Source organism: Meleagris gallopavo, chromosome 6, assembly GCF_905368555.1.
Source record: "Meleagris gallopavo chromosome 6, MGAL_WU_HG_1.1, whole genome shotgun sequence".
NCBI classification, from domain to species: domain Eukaryota; kingdom Metazoa; phylum Chordata; class Aves; order Galliformes; family Phasianidae; genus Meleagris; species Meleagris gallopavo.
This window is the reverse complement of record NC_139409.1, coordinates 40792047-40810131: the sequence shown is the minus strand read 5'-3', so window position 1 is coordinate 40810131 and position 18085 is coordinate 40792047. Positions and strand designations below refer to the sequence as shown.

Here is an 18085-nt window from a genome sequence, read left to right as displayed (position 1 = left end):
AACAAAAGAAACACTTGCATGCTGGAACTGGATTTGTTTATTAGCTGAAAATAATGCTACGTGTCAAGCTAATAAACAAAATTCACAGATACAGATAAGTTCAGTGATTGCAGGGCAGCAGCAGTCACTTTGGAAGCCACATCTCGGACTCTTGTGGGACTGTTAATTCTAGCACCTTGGTATTTTTAATCAGTAGCTGTTGGTATTGTGATAATTATTCTTGCTGAATAAGGCTTTAGCCTGCTTTTTATCTGGCTTTGGTCACGTTATGAAGTTTGCCTGCTTTCGTTTGTCTACAGAAGTGGTGAGCGCAGTAGTGCTGCTTGGGAGCAGGCAACGATGTGATTAATAGCTATGGTATTTATCTTTGATTGTCTGGCAACTGTGCTGTTCATTCAGATTTTGTATTGAACAACATCACTTGTAATGCCCCTTTCCAAATCTTTGTTCTGATGAGTTTGATTTGATTGTATTCCCATGTGTGTGAGGCTTTCAGCTCACTGTGTGCTCCAGAGGGACGGGACCTAACTGCAGCCACTGTGTGTCTGTTGTTCCCCAGAAGCATTGCTTATGCTCCTTAGAAACATGGAATATAATGAGGAGGAGTAAAAAATTGAGGTCATTTCACTCTTACAAACTTTATAGAATTTCTTGGTTACTGCTTTGCTTCTGAGATGCGTGCCAGCTGGATGCAGATTCTAGCTTGTTTTTCGAAATTGCCTGATCCCTGAGGATATCTCTGTTTGTTGATTTGTTCAGTGGAGTTGGTTTTGTATCCCTTGACTGCTTGGGTAACTTGAAACACTATTTCTACTTGTGGATTTAGCAGCTTTCATGTTTGATAAACAGTCGTGGTTGGAGAAATGAAGAATCTCTGTTCTCAAGCATGAGAGTTTAGCAAACAGCTCTGGTTATTTTACCTGTTTCATCTATCATCTTCTGTGCTGTAATCAGCAGGATCTGGAAACCCCATGTTAGGGATTACTTAGGTAGGGCTTCCATCTCTGCTCATTTTTCAACCCAAATCAGAGTCTTTTGTGAGCTTAGAGGTCCCTGGTTCGTAGAGTGGTGGCCAGCAAACTTTGATCAGCTGTTGTTAAATTTGTTCTTTGTTTCCTGATTTATTTATCAACAGGGAACAGGCTTTGACTTCCAACTTGCTTTTTATTCCCTTAAATATTATTTTCCTCGCTTAAATGTAGGAGTGATAAAAATGTAAAATGCCTTTGAAGATGAGACTGTCATGAGACTTTGATGTTTTTTGAATCGTACCTGTACATCTTACAGTACCTTTGTTGGAAATTCTCATTTTTCACCCTCACTGTTCTGAAGCCATTTTAGATGGAAGCATGTTCTATTTATTAGCAATGTTGGGAACAGGAATTTCATTCTGAATTGATAACATTTGATTGATTTGCTTTGCTATTTGGAATAAAATTTATTCCTGATTTTATTTGCTTTCCTGCCATTAATGTGCAAAGATGTATATGAATAAACATTTGTAACATTTCTCTTGTGTTGAATAGCTAGGTGTACATTACACAGAAATCTGAGGACTCGCAGCTGAGAACTTATTTCTGTATGTCTTGTAATGTCCTATTGTGATGCACATTAATGGCAGGAAAGCAAACAAATGTAAATAATGGCAACTATGGAGAAGGTGTTTCATCACTGTTTGGGCACATAGAATGATGAAAGGCATAATGTTGCTATGAGGAAGCTGGTTCTACTGCAGTAACTGTATTTTTCCCTTTTCAAGAACGGGTATTTTCAATAGGAACTAACTATTATCTGCTTAGCCCCCTAGTCAGAAGAAATACATTCATTTGCCTTAGTGTTTATAAACTTTTAGATAGGGGAATGTAACTAAACAAAAATGTGCTCTTTCTTTGATACCAGGGTTCAACTCCTCCAATGACTGTTTTTAAAGGAAATAAAAGGCCATATCAGAAGGACTGTGTGCTTATTATCAATCATGACACTGGGGAGTATCTTCTGGAAAAACTCAGTTGCAACATTCAAGTTAAGAAAACAAGGTAAAGCTGGTGACTGGGCTGAGTTAATAGGATGAATTCTTGCTGAAGTTTCCTGCTCAGATGGTGTCTTTCAAACCTGAACTCGATTATCTTTTATTTTGGAGTAATGTTTGCTTACTAAACCTTATCAGCTTTACACAGCCAATTATCTTGCCTAAAAACACAAGTAACTGTTGGGAGCATAAATCCAAGAGTAAAGGATTCGTAAATTTTCCACCGCTGAAAGGATATAATTATAGTTTGCAGTGAAGCATCTCTGATGATTTGAAGTTTTGGAAGCTGGCTGAAAGATGGAATGTGTTTCAGGAATCTCTGGTTAGTTGAAACAGATGATGAAAATACTAGGCTGTCAAAAGGATTGTTGGGCTTTATGGGCTTGTTCCCTACAGCTTCTGTGGGAGTCATGATACTTTAATAACATACGATTAAGGAACAAGAAATGCTTATCATTGTATTGGATCAGTGGCACACTGAGCGGAGCAAAAGTCCAAAGCTTCAACTTGAAAGAGAAGAAAAAAAAAAAAAGAAAACTGAAGAAGTAATGGTTATGAGGTTTTGCCTGGAATTGCCAAGGCCAGAAATCTCTCTGACCCAATATTCAGACTTGCTGTGCAAATGCTACAAAGTGAACAGCTGGAACGTTTTTAGTAGTCTTGCTGTTCTGAAGTGCCTGAAACCTTTGGATTCTGTTCTTTCAGAGCCAATGGAACACAGGATATTAAGATCTAAAAGCCGTTTCCTGAAGAAGCAGATCTTAAACAATTCTACAAGTATGTTGCCTTTTTTTTAAAGAAAGAAAACCACTTTACTGCACTGTAGGGCTCTTAGCTGCTACAAGTAATAGGAACGTGGGTTGCAGCCTATTAGGAATTGGATGGAAGTTTGCCAAAAACCACCTTGTGTTAAAAGTAAATGGATTGTAATGCTCCTCTGTGTCAGTAATGGTAACTCATCCAAGTGTCACTCAAAGGCAAGACATCTTGTCCACTGGATAGGAGTGCTTACAGATGAGATTTAGATTCCCAGCAATTTAAATTCTGCTGATAATTCCAGATGAAGCTTAAGGCAGAAAGGAGCCAAAGGAGTACCAGGAGGGCTTGTGTTCAGTATGCTGTCTAGGATAGACTGAGTTTTGGCTCTGTCAAGGTTTAAACATTTCAGCTTTTCTTAAGCAGAGGCAGGCAGGAAAAAAAAAATCGGGAACGTATGTTTTGAGGAATGGTGATTTTTTTTTTCTTTTTTTTAAGTCCTTCAGTAGTCCATCTCAGAAGTGGCTTTTTCTTTTTTTTTTTTTTTTCCATTGCTGCTTTGGTTTTAACAACCTGTGGACAGTGTAGGAGCAGAGATTTTAGTGTGAACATCGTAATTACATTCCTAGAGGAGAAACTGCATTTTGTCTACGTATGTTCTTCTGTAGTTCTAAGAGCATAATTAATACTGGAAATGGTCTTTTGCTTTTACCTTTCACGTGAGGTAGAGAGCATGTCCCCACATCTCCACTTCTACTCTAAATCACAGACTCATAGAATGCATCACTGAATCATAGAATGGTTTGGGTTGGAAGGGACCTTAAAGCCCACCTGCTGTGGGCAGGACTGCCAGCCATCAGACCAGATTGCCCAGGGCCCCATCCAACCTGACCTTGAGAACCTTCAGGGATGGGGCACCACAGCTTCTCGGACAGCTGTGCCGGGGCCTCACTGCCCTCTGAGGAAAAATTTCTCATAAATGTCTATGTCAAATGTATTGCTGTCATATGTAAAGGCTGTATTTCAGTGAGAAAGAGGTGGCTCTGTGCCTAGTTTTTGTGGTTTCATTGGTGATTCACTGTAGCACACACATTCTTTAATTAGTGCTAAAGGCAGTGGGTCAGATACCAGAAGATGTTTAGGTGAAGTCCCAGGAAGTCCCATATGGGCTAGTTTAACTTGTTTCTGTGTGGGAAGAGCTTACAGGCACAAAGTGTCACATTACGGAGCTGGGACCCTCTTGAACTAAAACTGAGCTCTTATTGTACACGTAAACTGTTTCCATGCTATGCTACATAGAGACATATTCCCAAAGGCTTTGTTGCTGTGTGATAAATACACTCCATACTTTAACCTCATTATAGAATGTCACAGAGGGACCTGATATGTTTTTTCTTCCAAGGATATTGACTGTTCTACAGTCCAAATAACGTCATTGATTCAGAAAAGGAAGTAACACCTGATTGGGATTGAACAGCTAAGCATGGCATTATCCTGTAGACAATTTCCCAGTAATTTAAACATATTAAACTGTTTTTTTGTTTTATTTTTTTTAAGGGATAATAGTAAATGAGTGAAAAATGGGAAATAAATGCTTACATGCTGTATTCATCAGCAAAACAGATTGCTCCAGTCAGGTTGACCTCTGAGAGAGTTCAGTTTGAGAATGTAGAATTGCAAGTGAGAAGAACATTTATTTTGCTATGGTAATGTTAAGCAGGATTTTGTTATGAGTGATTTTTTTTTTTTAATTATGTAGTTGATTTAAATTAGTGTGGTTGCTAATGCTTTTCTAAAATTACAAATATTGATTGCTAAATGAAAACCTTTGTTATTCTTCAGCTAGTGAATTTGGCACTGCTGAAACACATCTGGGTTTGAAAATGCATTTTTTAAGGATGTTGCAGTAGGCATATTTGCTGCCAAAACCATGTGTTACGTACAGAAACCTGTCACTCACTGCTCAGCTTAACGAAACAACAGAGTGCTGTTCAAAGGAAGTCACACATGCATTAGCACAAGGATATTGAAAAAGCTGAACACAGATGCACAGTAGTGCTCAATGTCTCTGGTTGTTGTTTCAGAGCAGAGGGCAGCAGTAAGATCCAAGCCCGAATGGAACAACAATCTGCCCGAGCATCTCAACCTCCTCCACAGTTCAGAGCCCCAACCAAGCCAACAACTGGACCTAAAACTTCTCCTTTGAAAGATAATCCTTCACCTGAGCCTCAACTGGATGACATTAAGAGAGGTAAAGAAGGGTGTGTAACTTCTGGGTTTGGATTATTTTTCTTCTTTTTAATAAAAACTATGACTTACGATGTATAAAAACGTGTTAGAATGTTCAGGGATTAGAAGGTGGTTCTTTACAATTGGTTTGTTGTCTTATATCTCATCTTAAAGGTGAATTATCTATTCTCTTCTGCCAACGTATAGATATTTATACTGCACTATTTTCTAGTATGAGAGATCTTCCTCCTTGTAAATAACTTTCTTTCTTCCAAACTATTTCTCTGATATGGAAAGACAACAAAAGAAGTGTGAATTCAGAAGATAGAAGTTACTGCAGCTGAATGCTAGATAGGCTGAATGGGTGTCTTAGACAACAGCGACAACAACTGCTGAACCAAGATCTAGTGAGGCACTCAAGTAGCTTGGGGTTATCCCTGTGTAGAGCAAGGTCGGAACCATTTACCAGGGGGATGGAAAGGCTCAGTGACTGTGTCCTCATTACAGGAACTGGAGTCTGTGCCATGTCAAGTAGTGCTATAAGGATGAGGGAGAGAACAAGCCAACTGCTTCCAATACCATGGCTCCTCTGTAGCTTTTATCACACCTGCCATATAGTACTGTACTTACCCTTCTAGTACCTTGAAGCACTTCAAGGGATCGTTGCCTCAACTGTGTCTCCTTCTTAGGCAATGTATTGTCTCAGTGTTTCACTGTGGGCAGGGCTCGCTTTCTTTGCCCAAGTCCTTCCTTTCATGCTGGCGTTATTTTGCTGCAGTTAATACTGTCAGAATGAGGAAGATCTTAAATTTAGATTTTTATTTGATTCTCTTGGGTTACTTATCTGGCACCAGACACAATTATATTCTTTTAAGGCTATTCTTTCTACTAGTGTTTTCTTTCTAGATCTCTTCCCTTGTCCCATATAGCTACTTTTGCCTTTAGACTTAGCCTATGTTAATTTCCCAGTCTATGTTGATTATTGGGGCTTTTTTTTTGTCTTTTCAGTTCTTGATAATCACTAAGTGACACTTTTACAGCTAAGCTGTCTGTGTGTCTGTATAGGTGCTGACTGGTTTCACTCTTTCACAGCAGTAATATTTTCAATACCTGGATGCTGGTCAGCAGACAGAATCGAAGTCTGAGAGTTTATTAGCTACAGTTCCCTTAGCTGCATTGCCATTTTTATTTCCCGTGTAATAGGTAAGGAGAAAGCTATCAGGTTGTATATCAATTTAAAAACTGAATCAGTTGTAAATTTTAAGTGTCTTTATTTATAATGTATAATAAGATACTTAACATGGGGGCACTCTTCTGCATATATGTGGCAATTTGTAAAGGTCACGTTCTTACAGCAGAATAATTATATTTGTCTGTTGTGACATCTGTACTGCAAATACTATTTTCTAGCAGTCTAAAAATATGTCACATAATTTAGAACTGTTACAGTTTCGGGGGTTTTTTTGCCACATGATTGTCTTCTATTGGAAAGTATCTCTAAACAAATGATCTATTGAGTTTGGTTTCCAAAATCAAGCTAAAGAACACCTGACTTGTACTAAAAATAGAGTGTTGAATTGGTATTTCATAGAGAGAATCTTTAAAGGCTGAAAAGAAAGAGGGAAAATTCCTGGGCAGTTTGCTTTCCGCTTCCAGTATGTGCTCTTTCTATTTTTCTAAGCATTTCTCAGTCTTTCAGCACTTATTATCACTTCCACCATTATCTAGAGCATGGCTATCCAACCTTTCAGCTTGCCTGGGCCGCATTGTGTGAAGAGGAATTCTCTTGGACTGCATATAAAATACACATATAACACAGTTAAAATTAAATAAGTGAAAAACTTCTTTTATTTTTATATATTTGTATTAAAGCTAAAAAGGGCAATAAAAACAAACTAGTGGATTTTATAAAACTACCTTGGTTTTGTGAAACTAATGCATTCAGTGTCTGGTTTGATGACAGTGAATGCAATTCTCAGTGAGTTCTCCATGTGTCCATCACAGATTTTTGATCTAATTTTACTCTTCCCGTGCTTCATCCTTGAAAATATTTGTTCACACACAAATGTACACACAGCCAAAAAGCGATGATGTGAACAAAATGTAATTGTGAAGCAAGGGGTATTTCTCTCTGGTCAGATAGAGCTTATAAAGGTTTAGAAAAGAGACATGATCAAATTTTGTCTTCAAGTTGAACGTCTGATTGTAATTCTATATATTTCTTTTGAAAATTCACAAGTTATATATTTATGTTGGTTGAAAATGGAGACACAAATACACACATACACACAACAGTGATTTTTTTGGCAATCTTGAAACCTATTTTCAAACCTTTATCAAAACAGAAACCACAGCTGCATATTTTTCAGTGTTCACAGAACTGTATTTAGCCAATATATCAAAATGCATAAAATTATTTGCCATTACTTGAGCCTCCCATTGTTTAAGTCTCATTTGGAATGCTACTGTGCTTTGAAACGTAGAACAGATAAGCTGATTTTCACCTTGAAGACACATGTTTAAGTCATTAAAATGAGCGGCCAAATCCACACACACAAAAAAACAAATCACCGTTTCATACTTTTTGTGAACTTTTTGAAACGTTGAAAATTACAAAACTTGTCAACACTGCATGAGTATTGTGAGTATTTCTTCCAAAGAGAACATGTTAACTTATTAAATAACTTTACAAAATAACAGAAGCCCAACTTTAATAATAAAATAAGAAAACTTACATGTCTGCTTAATAAAACACACGTCTTCACAGGCACACACAGGTGGAGGTGGGTTGAAATATTGTTATGGCCAATGACTGCATTATGCCAAGGGGCACAACACGTCTCATGTGCAATACATGCAGGTTTCAGTTCAATTGTGTGTGTGGTGTTGCAAAAGGCAGTCCAGCCCTGCGCTGTGCCCTCTGCAGTGTTCCACTGTTGCCTGCTCAGTTTGTGTTTGAGCCTCGTGCAATCGACTCATGAGAAGTATCTCTAAAAATCAAATAATAACATTAGAATTTTACAATCTTATGGAGGCTCATTACTGCCTGCCCCAGGCCGTGTGCAGCCTGCAGGTTGGACACACCTGATCTAGAGCATCAGCATTACTAAACCATCTACGTAATGAGAAAGTATACTTGGCAAAGGTAGGGCAAAGTGGCACCATTGTATAATGAAAACAATTAAGAGAACTTAAATGCAGAAGCTGTAAGATAGTCTCCAGTCCTTTGATGTGTATCTTTATGGTTAAAGACTTTTAAGCTGTGAAGAGAGTGTGTTCTTTCCATTCAAGCAGTGGCTTTTCCTGTGGTTGAATTAACTCCATACACACCGGTGTATGAAACAACAACCATAAAGATGAAATTCTATGTTTCTTCTTTAATGGACACAGCACAGAACTTAAAATCCTCACAGGAGGTTGTTGAAAACATCACTGTGGCACTATGACTCTCCCTGCTCCCAGTATGCCCTATTCAAGGGTGTAGTGAGACACAGCCCTTGTGATGTTTAACAGTAGTTTTAAGCCAACTTCAGTGTAGGTTTTTGCTTGCCTCCACTACCCTCAGCTCCCCATACAAATGAGCTGGGAAATGGACTTCCAGGTCAGTCAGTCCTTGCATCCATCCTTTTTTTTACGGCTGTCCAAATAGCAGTGCTTGAGGACAGAGGCAGAACACATGGGAGTTAAACCAGTCCTTTATGCAGGCAGAGAGGCCTTTGAGAGGCTGTCTTGTAGGGTCCTGCACTAGAAGAGTCTTTTGCTGTACAAGCTTTTATCTTGTCCTCCTGCATGAAAGGAGGAACAGAGAGGGTAAGAGCTTATTCTTTTGAATATGTGGCTACTTATGATCAAAAATCATTAAGCAGTGAACATTTGCAGAGGTGCAACATGATAACCACTTATGCACATGAAATTACTGGCATTCATGAGACGTATTTGACCATGATAGGAATGTTTTTAATAATATTGACATAATTAAAGCACGCATTAACTAAAAAAAGCACATAAACGTATATCTGGTTTGGAAACTATAGATTCAGTGCTTAAAAATCTGAGCAGGTATTATTTATTTAAAAGGCAGCTGTAGTCTTGTAAGTATTATGCCACAGAACAGTATTTGTCTCTCAAGGACTTCTCCACCAAAATTGTTGCACTTCATTGTGAAGTACTGCCTCTTCTAGCTGCCATCTCTGCATATTCAAAATGCCAAAATCGAGTTGATTTCTCTCCAGCTTGCATACCATTATTAACAGTGAGTATTCTGCTATGAACATACAGCCTTATTCTCCCTAGTGCTGAATGACATTATTTCCAAAAGCCTGTGGTATTCTTGCAGCCCAAGGTTAGGGCTTTAGTTAAAAATCCTGCCTATTGGTGGCCTATTGGTTTTGAATGAAGAGGCAAGAACCCTTAGCCACAATTACTTTGAGAGTAATTGTAGAGATTACACTAAGAGATTAGGGCATTTGGTATAAAATACACACAGAAAAGAGCCCTGCTGAGAAAGGCTGTTGAATTATTATTATTTTTTTATTTTAAAAACTGCATGGACTGTCAGTATAAAACAGTAAGCCATTTTCTTTTCCTGAAAGTAAACCTACAGCTGTAATATTAGAGATGCAAAAGATTCCCCTGGCTCAATCTCTGCCTTTTCAGATGATGTAGACTCAATTAAGGCAAATGTTCAAAAATGCACTGCGTGAAAAGCTTTCTTAAAGCTAGCTGCTGCACATCCTGACTCTTGTCGTCTTTTAAGCCTTAAAGGCTCATCAATATGAGGAGGTTGATCTTGAGGAGCAAAAAGTGGTCTAGGAAAGGTCTGATTTTTTTTCATTGTTCAGCTTAGTGTATAGGTACAGGTATATACATGCATAGCTATTTTAATTGGAGGCACTGCAAGGAAGCATTTAGCTGAGGCTTCCATGCCTGTAATTGCACTAAGCATGACAGGCAAATTGAAAAATGCAAAATCTGACATTTTTAAAGCAGGCCATTTTTTTCCTGCAAGGTTTTGGAGTCATCATTGGCTCAGCCACATTAGTGTAAACAATTATTTTTTTCTCCTCTTCCCAGAGAAAAGACATTTAGAATTCTAGACTCAAGGAGCTAAGAGACAAGGCACCCGGAAGGAAGTAGAACAGCCTCTCTGAGGCAAATGTTGATTAGAAAATGGCTTTGAGCTGAGTTTCCATCCCTAACCACTGTCACTGATAACACACATACCTTTGCAGTCCTTGCCCTTCATGGTGTTGGTGGTGTTACGATTTATCTGCGTGCTTTCCTTTCCAGCAGAAACCCCTCACTACTGCTACTCATCTGTGTGTTAGCTAGGTTAATCTTATTTTCCCAACCATCAGCTTGCATCACTTCCCTCCTTCGTTTCTCTCCTCACCTACCATACTGAGTTCAAACTTCTTTTTAAGACCTTTTGTTTTCCTTCTTTAGTCTCTGGAGTGACTTCCTATTGCATCCTTTCCCTTTCAACACCCATGTCTCTTGGATTGCTTCACCATCTTTTTCTGATTCTTATTTTCCCACTATTTTGTAAGTTGCTTTCTGGATTGGCATGTTCTTTCCACTTTTACATACCAAGACACTCCTTTTTGACCATAGACTCTACCTCAGTAAGTGTATGTGTAATTCTCACTCATCCTTCTACAGATCTATTTATTCAATCTTCTTGCTTTGTGGACTGCCGTCTGTATGTGATTGTGCTTGCTACAATCCAGAATATTCTAGCAATGTATTAGCAACACTGTAACTTACAGCTAACAATTCTTATCCCTATTAAAAGTATGTGGAAATTTCATATTGTGAAGCTAGGAAAAAAATATTTAAAAGGAAAGTGCTTTTATTCCTATTTATTTCTCCCCTATAACTTTTTTAGCCTTGAACACAGAGAACATTTATCATTTTAAATATTAAATAAGGGTAGGTAAGAACAGTAACTTAACAGCACTAATTTTTACATGTAGCAGACTTCAGCCATGAAATGGATTTGTAAAGCTTGTAAGACTGTTGGGAAGGACGGAGAGGGAAAGTCATTACAGTACAAAATAATAGCTTCTGTTGGCCTAATTGCATATTTTTCCACCCTCTTCCAATGGTCTCTCATGCTATGTCTTAATGATGAAAAGGTAAATTTTGCCTGGCATACTAATAAAGCACAAAACCCACAGTTGATCTAGTTGGGAATCTAGCTTCAGGAAGAAGATTTGAATAACAACCCCATTATCACTAAATACCCAGCTGGAGTTAGTAATACAGTTGTTCTCTTTCAATATGCCTTCCTTGTCTCTAATTCAATATAGCTATAGCACTTGAAATTGAGCTCTGAACTTTGAAATTGAAAAGTAGCAGCTTCAGAACGGTCAACGGAAAAGTTAATTTCTGAAACCAATACCTGCTGAGCTAGGGGAACTCCTGCCAGCAAATTATGTCGAGGCTGAAAACTTAGCTGTTCCACTGAAGTGTTAAGCAGCCCAAGGAAAACTGATCTCATTAAAAAACAGAGGAGTTCCAGTTGCTGACATTTACTCGCGCATGGTCTGAAGACAGTAAGAATTAAAACCATGCCATTTTTACACGAGAAGGGACTCGCTTTGTATGCTCTGGGTATGCCATATCAGGAAGGATGTCCCTAGCTCAGGAGCTGTGCTTCATCTCAGTCTGAGTAACTCTCAAGACTGATCTAAGGTAAATTACTCCTAGTGCCAGTTCTCCATTTGTTGGGTAGGCACAACTGTATTTGTGTTGTCTCTTCTTTCATCCTTTTTTCTTTAGCCCTGGAGTTCTTACCTTGTGGGTGTAGAACTGCTAGCACAATGAGAACCTAAATTTTGATGGTATCTTATACTTTGCGTGTGAATACTGTTCCTTCCTGGAAACCTTCCTACATGAAGTGAGTAGTTAGATACTCAGCTTTGTGCATAGGTACAAAAAAAAAAATTCCTCTAACAGGGTTTGTAATTACAACAAATTTAACAATGTGGAATGGTTTGTGACTTACCTCAGTGTCTGCTTAGTAACTGGCTGTTCAGCCAGCACCAACTTTTGCTGATGAGGCTGTCACGGTTCCACTATTTTATGCTGGTAACCATAAAGTGAGGTGTGACTGACTTGAATAACTTCCCAGTTTCAGAGCAGTCCATTTTCCATGGCTACTCGTTAGTTCTATGGCACCATTGTCACCACTCTCCAGTGTGTGAAGGTTCTCATCTGTTCTTGCCTGTCCCACTGCTAAGTTACCTGATGTCATTTATCTGTTTCATGAGTTTCTTTAAAATGAGCTGTGTGACTTTGTGCTGAAGCAGTTTCATACACTCTTAAGTTAAGGCAGCTTCTGTTGTGGTCATATGCCTATGCTTTCTCTCTCTCTTTGCATTTACCAGAAGCCTAAATGTCATTGACTTCTACCAGAATTTAGAATCCTGCATGTTTAATTAAATGCTTTAAAAAAAAAAAAAAAAAGGGCTTACTTTTGGCCTGTAATGCTCAGTGAGAAAATGTGTTTAGTTTGTATTTAAAGCGTAAAAATTTGAGGGAAAATAATGAAGCAGGAAGTGCTTTTGTAAGTGTAAAGTTTATAAGTAATAATAACAGAGATGAAGGTTTTGTGGCACTAAACTTTGCTGTTCTTCTAATTCAGCTGCAACAACTGGGTTGAAAAAATGTTGGGACAATTTGTTTTTTCTTTCCTGACTCTCTCTTTTTCATATGAGCTATTCTGATGTTATAAATTGTACTTGACAAAACTATTGCATTTTCATATTCTTTTCCCAAATTCCATGAGGCCTTATTCATAGTTCCAACCAGATCAATGTCCTTTTATTTCAGAGCTGAGAGCAGAGGTTGAAATTATTGAGCAGATGAGTAGCAGCAGTGGAAGCAGCTCATCAGACTCAGAAAGCTCATCTGGAAGCGAAGATGAAAGCTCCAGCAGTGAGGGGGAAGAGCTAGCACATGTTTCCCCCTCCCAGCCACCTCACCAGCAATATAACAATAGGAATGCTGTTGCTAACGGCACCAGCAGGCCACAAGGAAGCAATCAGCTCATGAGCACGCTCCGTAAGTAAAGGCTTCTGTCTTATTACTCTGGGAAACTGCTTGAGACCACTTATCTAGTGTGTTACGCTACCTCCATGAAGTACGCTTTGTCCAGCAGTAATCCCAGGGAGGGGCATTGACTGAAGTATGTGGACAGGTGTTCTTTCTTTAAGAGAAGGCTGAGACATATCTGAAGCTGTGGAGATTGCTTCAGACTGGTCTAAAACCTGTGGGCATTGGCATGGTGACCCCTGTTGACCTGTTGAGTCTCGATTGAGGCCTCCAAGAAGAAAGAGTGGACAGCAGAACATTAGTGCAGGTGGATATGGTGTACTGGAGGGTAAGAATTATTTTAATGTGAAAACACAGATTAGGCTTTGTGCTGGATCAGGTTCAGTGGAGTTAAAATACTACATTTATAAGAAACCATAACTTATTTATCATAATTTATTTTAAATTTCTCCTGAGGCATGTTTGAGTACATCTCTTGCAATCCACAAAAAGGGAACTGGTAAAGTTCAAATGCAGATAAATGTAGGGTTTCCAGCTTCAGGACAAGTTCAGGTATTATACAGATGATACTGAAATGGCTTGCTGGTAAACTGGCAAAGCCAGACAGTGTTCCTGACAATAGTGAATGCCTGAGGTAACACTTGGGTGAAATCCAAAGTTCAGCAAAGTCAGCAGGGCTCCTTCCATGTCCCTGTTTCTGGTGGTGAGCTGCCTCTTCCCTGCTTCTTTTGGGCCAAGGCTGCAATACTGCATAGGTTATTCCAGAAGTCTCTGACCTATGTAGGATCTGGTAGCTATTGAGGTAGCTCCTTTTTTTCATGCAGTGATTTCTGCCCTGATTAATACTGAGTGTTCAAGTCACTGGTGACCGTAACTCAAATTTCCCCAAAAGAAGGAAAGAGATGAAGAAATCCAGGGTGTAGCTGTTGCGAGGCTGCTGTGCAGAGAACTTGTGTTTGGGACATCATCTTGGAAGAGCACCTAAAGGGCTGGGTTCAGTAACCAGAACTCAAGCGTGATTATTGCACGCTTTTACCCTATCCACCTTCCCAGATTACAAGTGCTCCGCAAGACAGGCTCTAAGACTGTACGTTTGATCCACTTCCAGTCCTTCCTGTGTTGGATCTCTGCACTTTGGAGGGCCGCCCTTGGCCTTCCTTAACCTTCAGTCTTATATCAGCTGATATCAGCCAGTAGCTTTGAGTTGCGATGGCTCAAACATTATTTCTGGCTTACTGACATGTGGAAACCTTACATTGGCTACCCAATCTGCCTTAAAACAAAGAAGTCTATTTTAATAAGGTCAAGAAAGCCAGTGAGTTCCTCAGTGACTGGTCCCAGAGCTGTATACAGGAGCTTGGTGGGTGGACGCCGTGGAATGCCTTCTGCAGCTGCTAGCAAAGGGTGTGCTGTCCTCCCACTGGGGAGCAGATTACGTGGCTGTGTTGGACCTGGATCAGGATGTGTATGAGCCCTGTGCAGTTCTTAATGCTCTTGGGCATGTGGAACATTTTCCTTAAACAGAGATGACGTTTGCATTCAGTTCTTGAGCTTATTTATATCTTGTAGTGTACATGTGGCTGTACTTTGGTTTGATTGCAATTAAATGTGCCTACCCACTTCTTGTATTTTGTTGTTTTTGTTTCCCATAGGAAATGACTTGCAGTTGAGTGAATCTGGGAGTGACAGTGATGACTAGAAGCTGAGCTTTTCCTGCTTTTCTTACATATACATGAAGAACTAAATTACCTTGAAGTGATCATATTGCTTACAAGGAGGATCTGGCACAGGAATACTTCCACGGAATTTTAATAGAAGGAATGTGTAACTCTGTAAAAAAGATGTTGAGGGCTGTTTTACTTTGCAAATTGAGTGTATATTTTGTGTATATTCTTATTCTTTAAAAGCTTTACATAGGAGTGTACAGTGGGGAAGCCAGTATACACCCCTATGTTCTTATCTGTTCATTATTTGTAAGCTTAACATGTAACTTCATCATGTCATCTGAAAATTTCTTATTTGTAGGAGATATTCAGTCCATAGTGGAAGATATTCAGCCCATTGTGTCTTACTGGGGGGCTTTTGTAATATAGGGTGAGTGTGTGCCAACAATGAGTTTAAAAAAAACCAACCATGCAGAACCTAGAGCGTGCACTGAATTGGGACTGTTATAAATTAAGCGTCAACACTAAGTTGATTTATTTGATTTGGGACTTTTCTAATGTGTTTTTATTGCTATTTATGATTGATTTAATGGACATACTTTTCAATAGTTGGAAAGGATAAATCATAAAACCATGTTTGTCACAAACCTTGCTGCACCAGTGCCTTATAAGCAGGTCTTTAAATGGAGCTTCCTGCCACCTCTTATATGGGGGGCAATACTGTAACCTCTTAGATTGCTTTTACAAACAAGAGCTATATTTCACATACAGGTCAGCTGTGCTCTGAGGGCAGCTACTCTAGCAAGATATAGGATATACGTCAGTCACCTGAGCATATCCAAGTAAGAACCTGATCAGCATTTTCTCATGCAACTGAAGCACCTAATTTAATTCAGACATTTAGTCCTAGAAATACATAGGAGCATGATTGCCAATGAAATTGCAGTGTCACAAATAGGAGATAATGAACTTGCTGAAATGGTAAGACCCAGAGCCTTGTTTGCAGTTTCCTAAAAGATGCAGAAAGAGGAGATGACGAAGCAACTGTGAAACAGCACGAGTCTCTCTCCCACCACAGCTTCCAGGTAGACTTTAGTCCATACTATTTGTTGTATGTAATCTCGTGCCTGGCAGAATTACACAGAGCAAGAAATGTTTGCTTACCATGAAATTCACCCCTGTTTAAGGGGGCTTAAAGGGTGCTCAGCTAGATTATCATTAACTTTTTGCTCTGATGGAAATGAATTCCAGGGCAGCCTCTTAATCTTGAGCACAAGGCTAATTTTTTAAACCCCAAATTCATGTGATGTAGGCTGAGTGACACTGCAGTTGTGGTGTAATCCAGTTGGAACTTAAACTGGATTGGATGTCTCTCCATTCTTTAATGTCTGCTTTGCACTGCTTTTGTCTGATAGTTTGTGTTGTAACTCCTGTTTATTTACCAAGCTCTTTCCTTTTTTTTTAAGGTATCGAAGAGCAGGGTGTCAATGGAAGGGAGATTTTATTAAATGGTTTATTTTTTTGCATTCGATACATATTTAGGCATATTTTTGCATTATTGTACATAACGTTTAAAAATAATTGTTTTTTTAAAGTGTTTTATGATGTAGGTACATATTTTAACATGCAATTATGAAATATACTTGATGTAAAGCCACAGCTGATGTGATTTGTTTGGTGGGGTATTTTTTTTTCCTATTCTTCTGTGAGTAAATGTACTCACAGTACTATTACTTGTGCTTAAAAGAAAAGCAGCAGTGAGACATTTTCATTGCCTCATTCATTGGCTGCACATACACTCTAAAATCCAGGACACGTCATAGGAAGTTTACTAATTATGTATGAATAAAATACATGGACCTTAAGAGGATAAGACAACAGTGGGCTACACTGATTTAAATCACCACTTCAACTGTGGTTTAAATCAGCAAGCAGGAAAGCTTCATTCGCACAGTCAGTTTCTGCCTTGCTTTGTGTTTGTACTCAAGGTCATGGTTTACCGTTACCTCCCATTTCCTCCCCTCCAACCTGTGGTTGCATATTTCCACACAGATGCCGATGACTGTTATATCTCAGCCACCCTTTGTGTCCCCTGGAGGTGTGTTGTGTCAGGATTGCAGCTTGTGAGCATTTCAGCCGTGTGTCGCACACCCAGTCTGTGACAAACGGCTGCCCATTGGGGCTGGTGAGAAACGTGGCGGCCCACAGCTTGGTCATGGCTGTAAGCCAGTCCCTACATGTGTGGGACCTGCCTGTCCCCTCCCTCCCGCTATCACAAGTGGCTCCAGGCATCTCCTCCCTCAGAAACTTTCTGGAATCTACCCTGCCCACACCCATGTGGTGTGTCTGATGGAGGTGGAAATACTGGTGGGCAGAAAAGCCAGCTGCCCCCTCGTTATGTGTCCTTTAATGAATGTCTGTGTTAAATCTTGCCAGCCTGATGTTTTGATTGGGGCTCCCAAAGTTTGATGTCTTGTATGCTGAGGAACCCTAAATGTTACCTATCTGTTGTTGGCGATTTGCAGCAAGTTCTATTCAGATGGAAATGGGAATTGAAGTAACTTGCAGAAAAGCAATTATTTAGAATTCTTTTAGTTGGTTGACTGGGGATATATTTAGCATGTTCGAGAAATAAATGGGCTAAAATACGTTTTGATGAAACCTCTTAATGGAGCAAAGTGTTCCAGACGGTTCTATCTTAGCACTAGCAGGTCTTAGCACCTTAGGCTAATTTTTCACTCGTAAACACTTTTATATGACAATTAGTTTCAATGTGAATAAACAATGCATATGGAATGCAATTACCAGAATGAATTGAATCGAAATAAATACTTCTTCACGTTCATGGGAGAGCTGCCCACTGGCTTTGGTGAGGTCAGCATTAGTCTCTGATGATTTCTTCTGTTCAGTGTCTTCCTCCAGTGCAGTGCTTTGACTTGCCTTAAGACTTCACCAGCAAACAGGGCCTGCTCATGACTTTTCCCTTAACTAGAATTGCTTTAGTACTGATAGTCAATAATGATTTATACTGTAATTTATGACAATCTCATTGAATCCATACAGTCTGTTACTTTTTCATTTCTTTAATGTAAATATAAAAGATTGGCTTGTTGAGAAGAACTAATAGAGGAATCATAGTATTCTTGAGTGTTGCTCAGAATAACTCAAAGGGGTGATGCTCCAATTTTGAGGCATTTTGCCTAGACTGGTTTTCACAATTTGCATTTTTACAGACTAGCCATATGCCTGCTTGTGGTTATGTATAAAATTAGTTTGCTGGGCAAAGCTTTATAGTCTTCTTTCCACCTTCAAAGTCTATTTACGTGAATAAAAATGAAGTTCAACAATC

The 18085-nt window shown here is 39.2% G+C and overlaps 1 protein-coding gene across 1 annotated transcript in view; it reads left to right on the top strand.

Annotated features, from left to right (window-relative positions):
- The window catches only part of EAF1 (ELL associated factor 1), a 22211-nt gene extending 4126 nt beyond the window's left edge, over positions 1-18085 (top strand). The window contains exons 3-6 of the mRNA XM_003207216.5: positions 1900-2036; positions 4870-5036; positions 12851-13081; positions 14725-18085. Coding sequence (XP_003207264.1) covers positions 1900-2036; positions 4870-5036; positions 12851-13081; positions 14725-14771 — 582 coding nt within the window. The 3' untranslated portion in view covers positions 14772-18085. The remainder of the gene's footprint in view (positions 1-1899; positions 2037-4869; positions 5037-12850; positions 13082-14724) is intronic.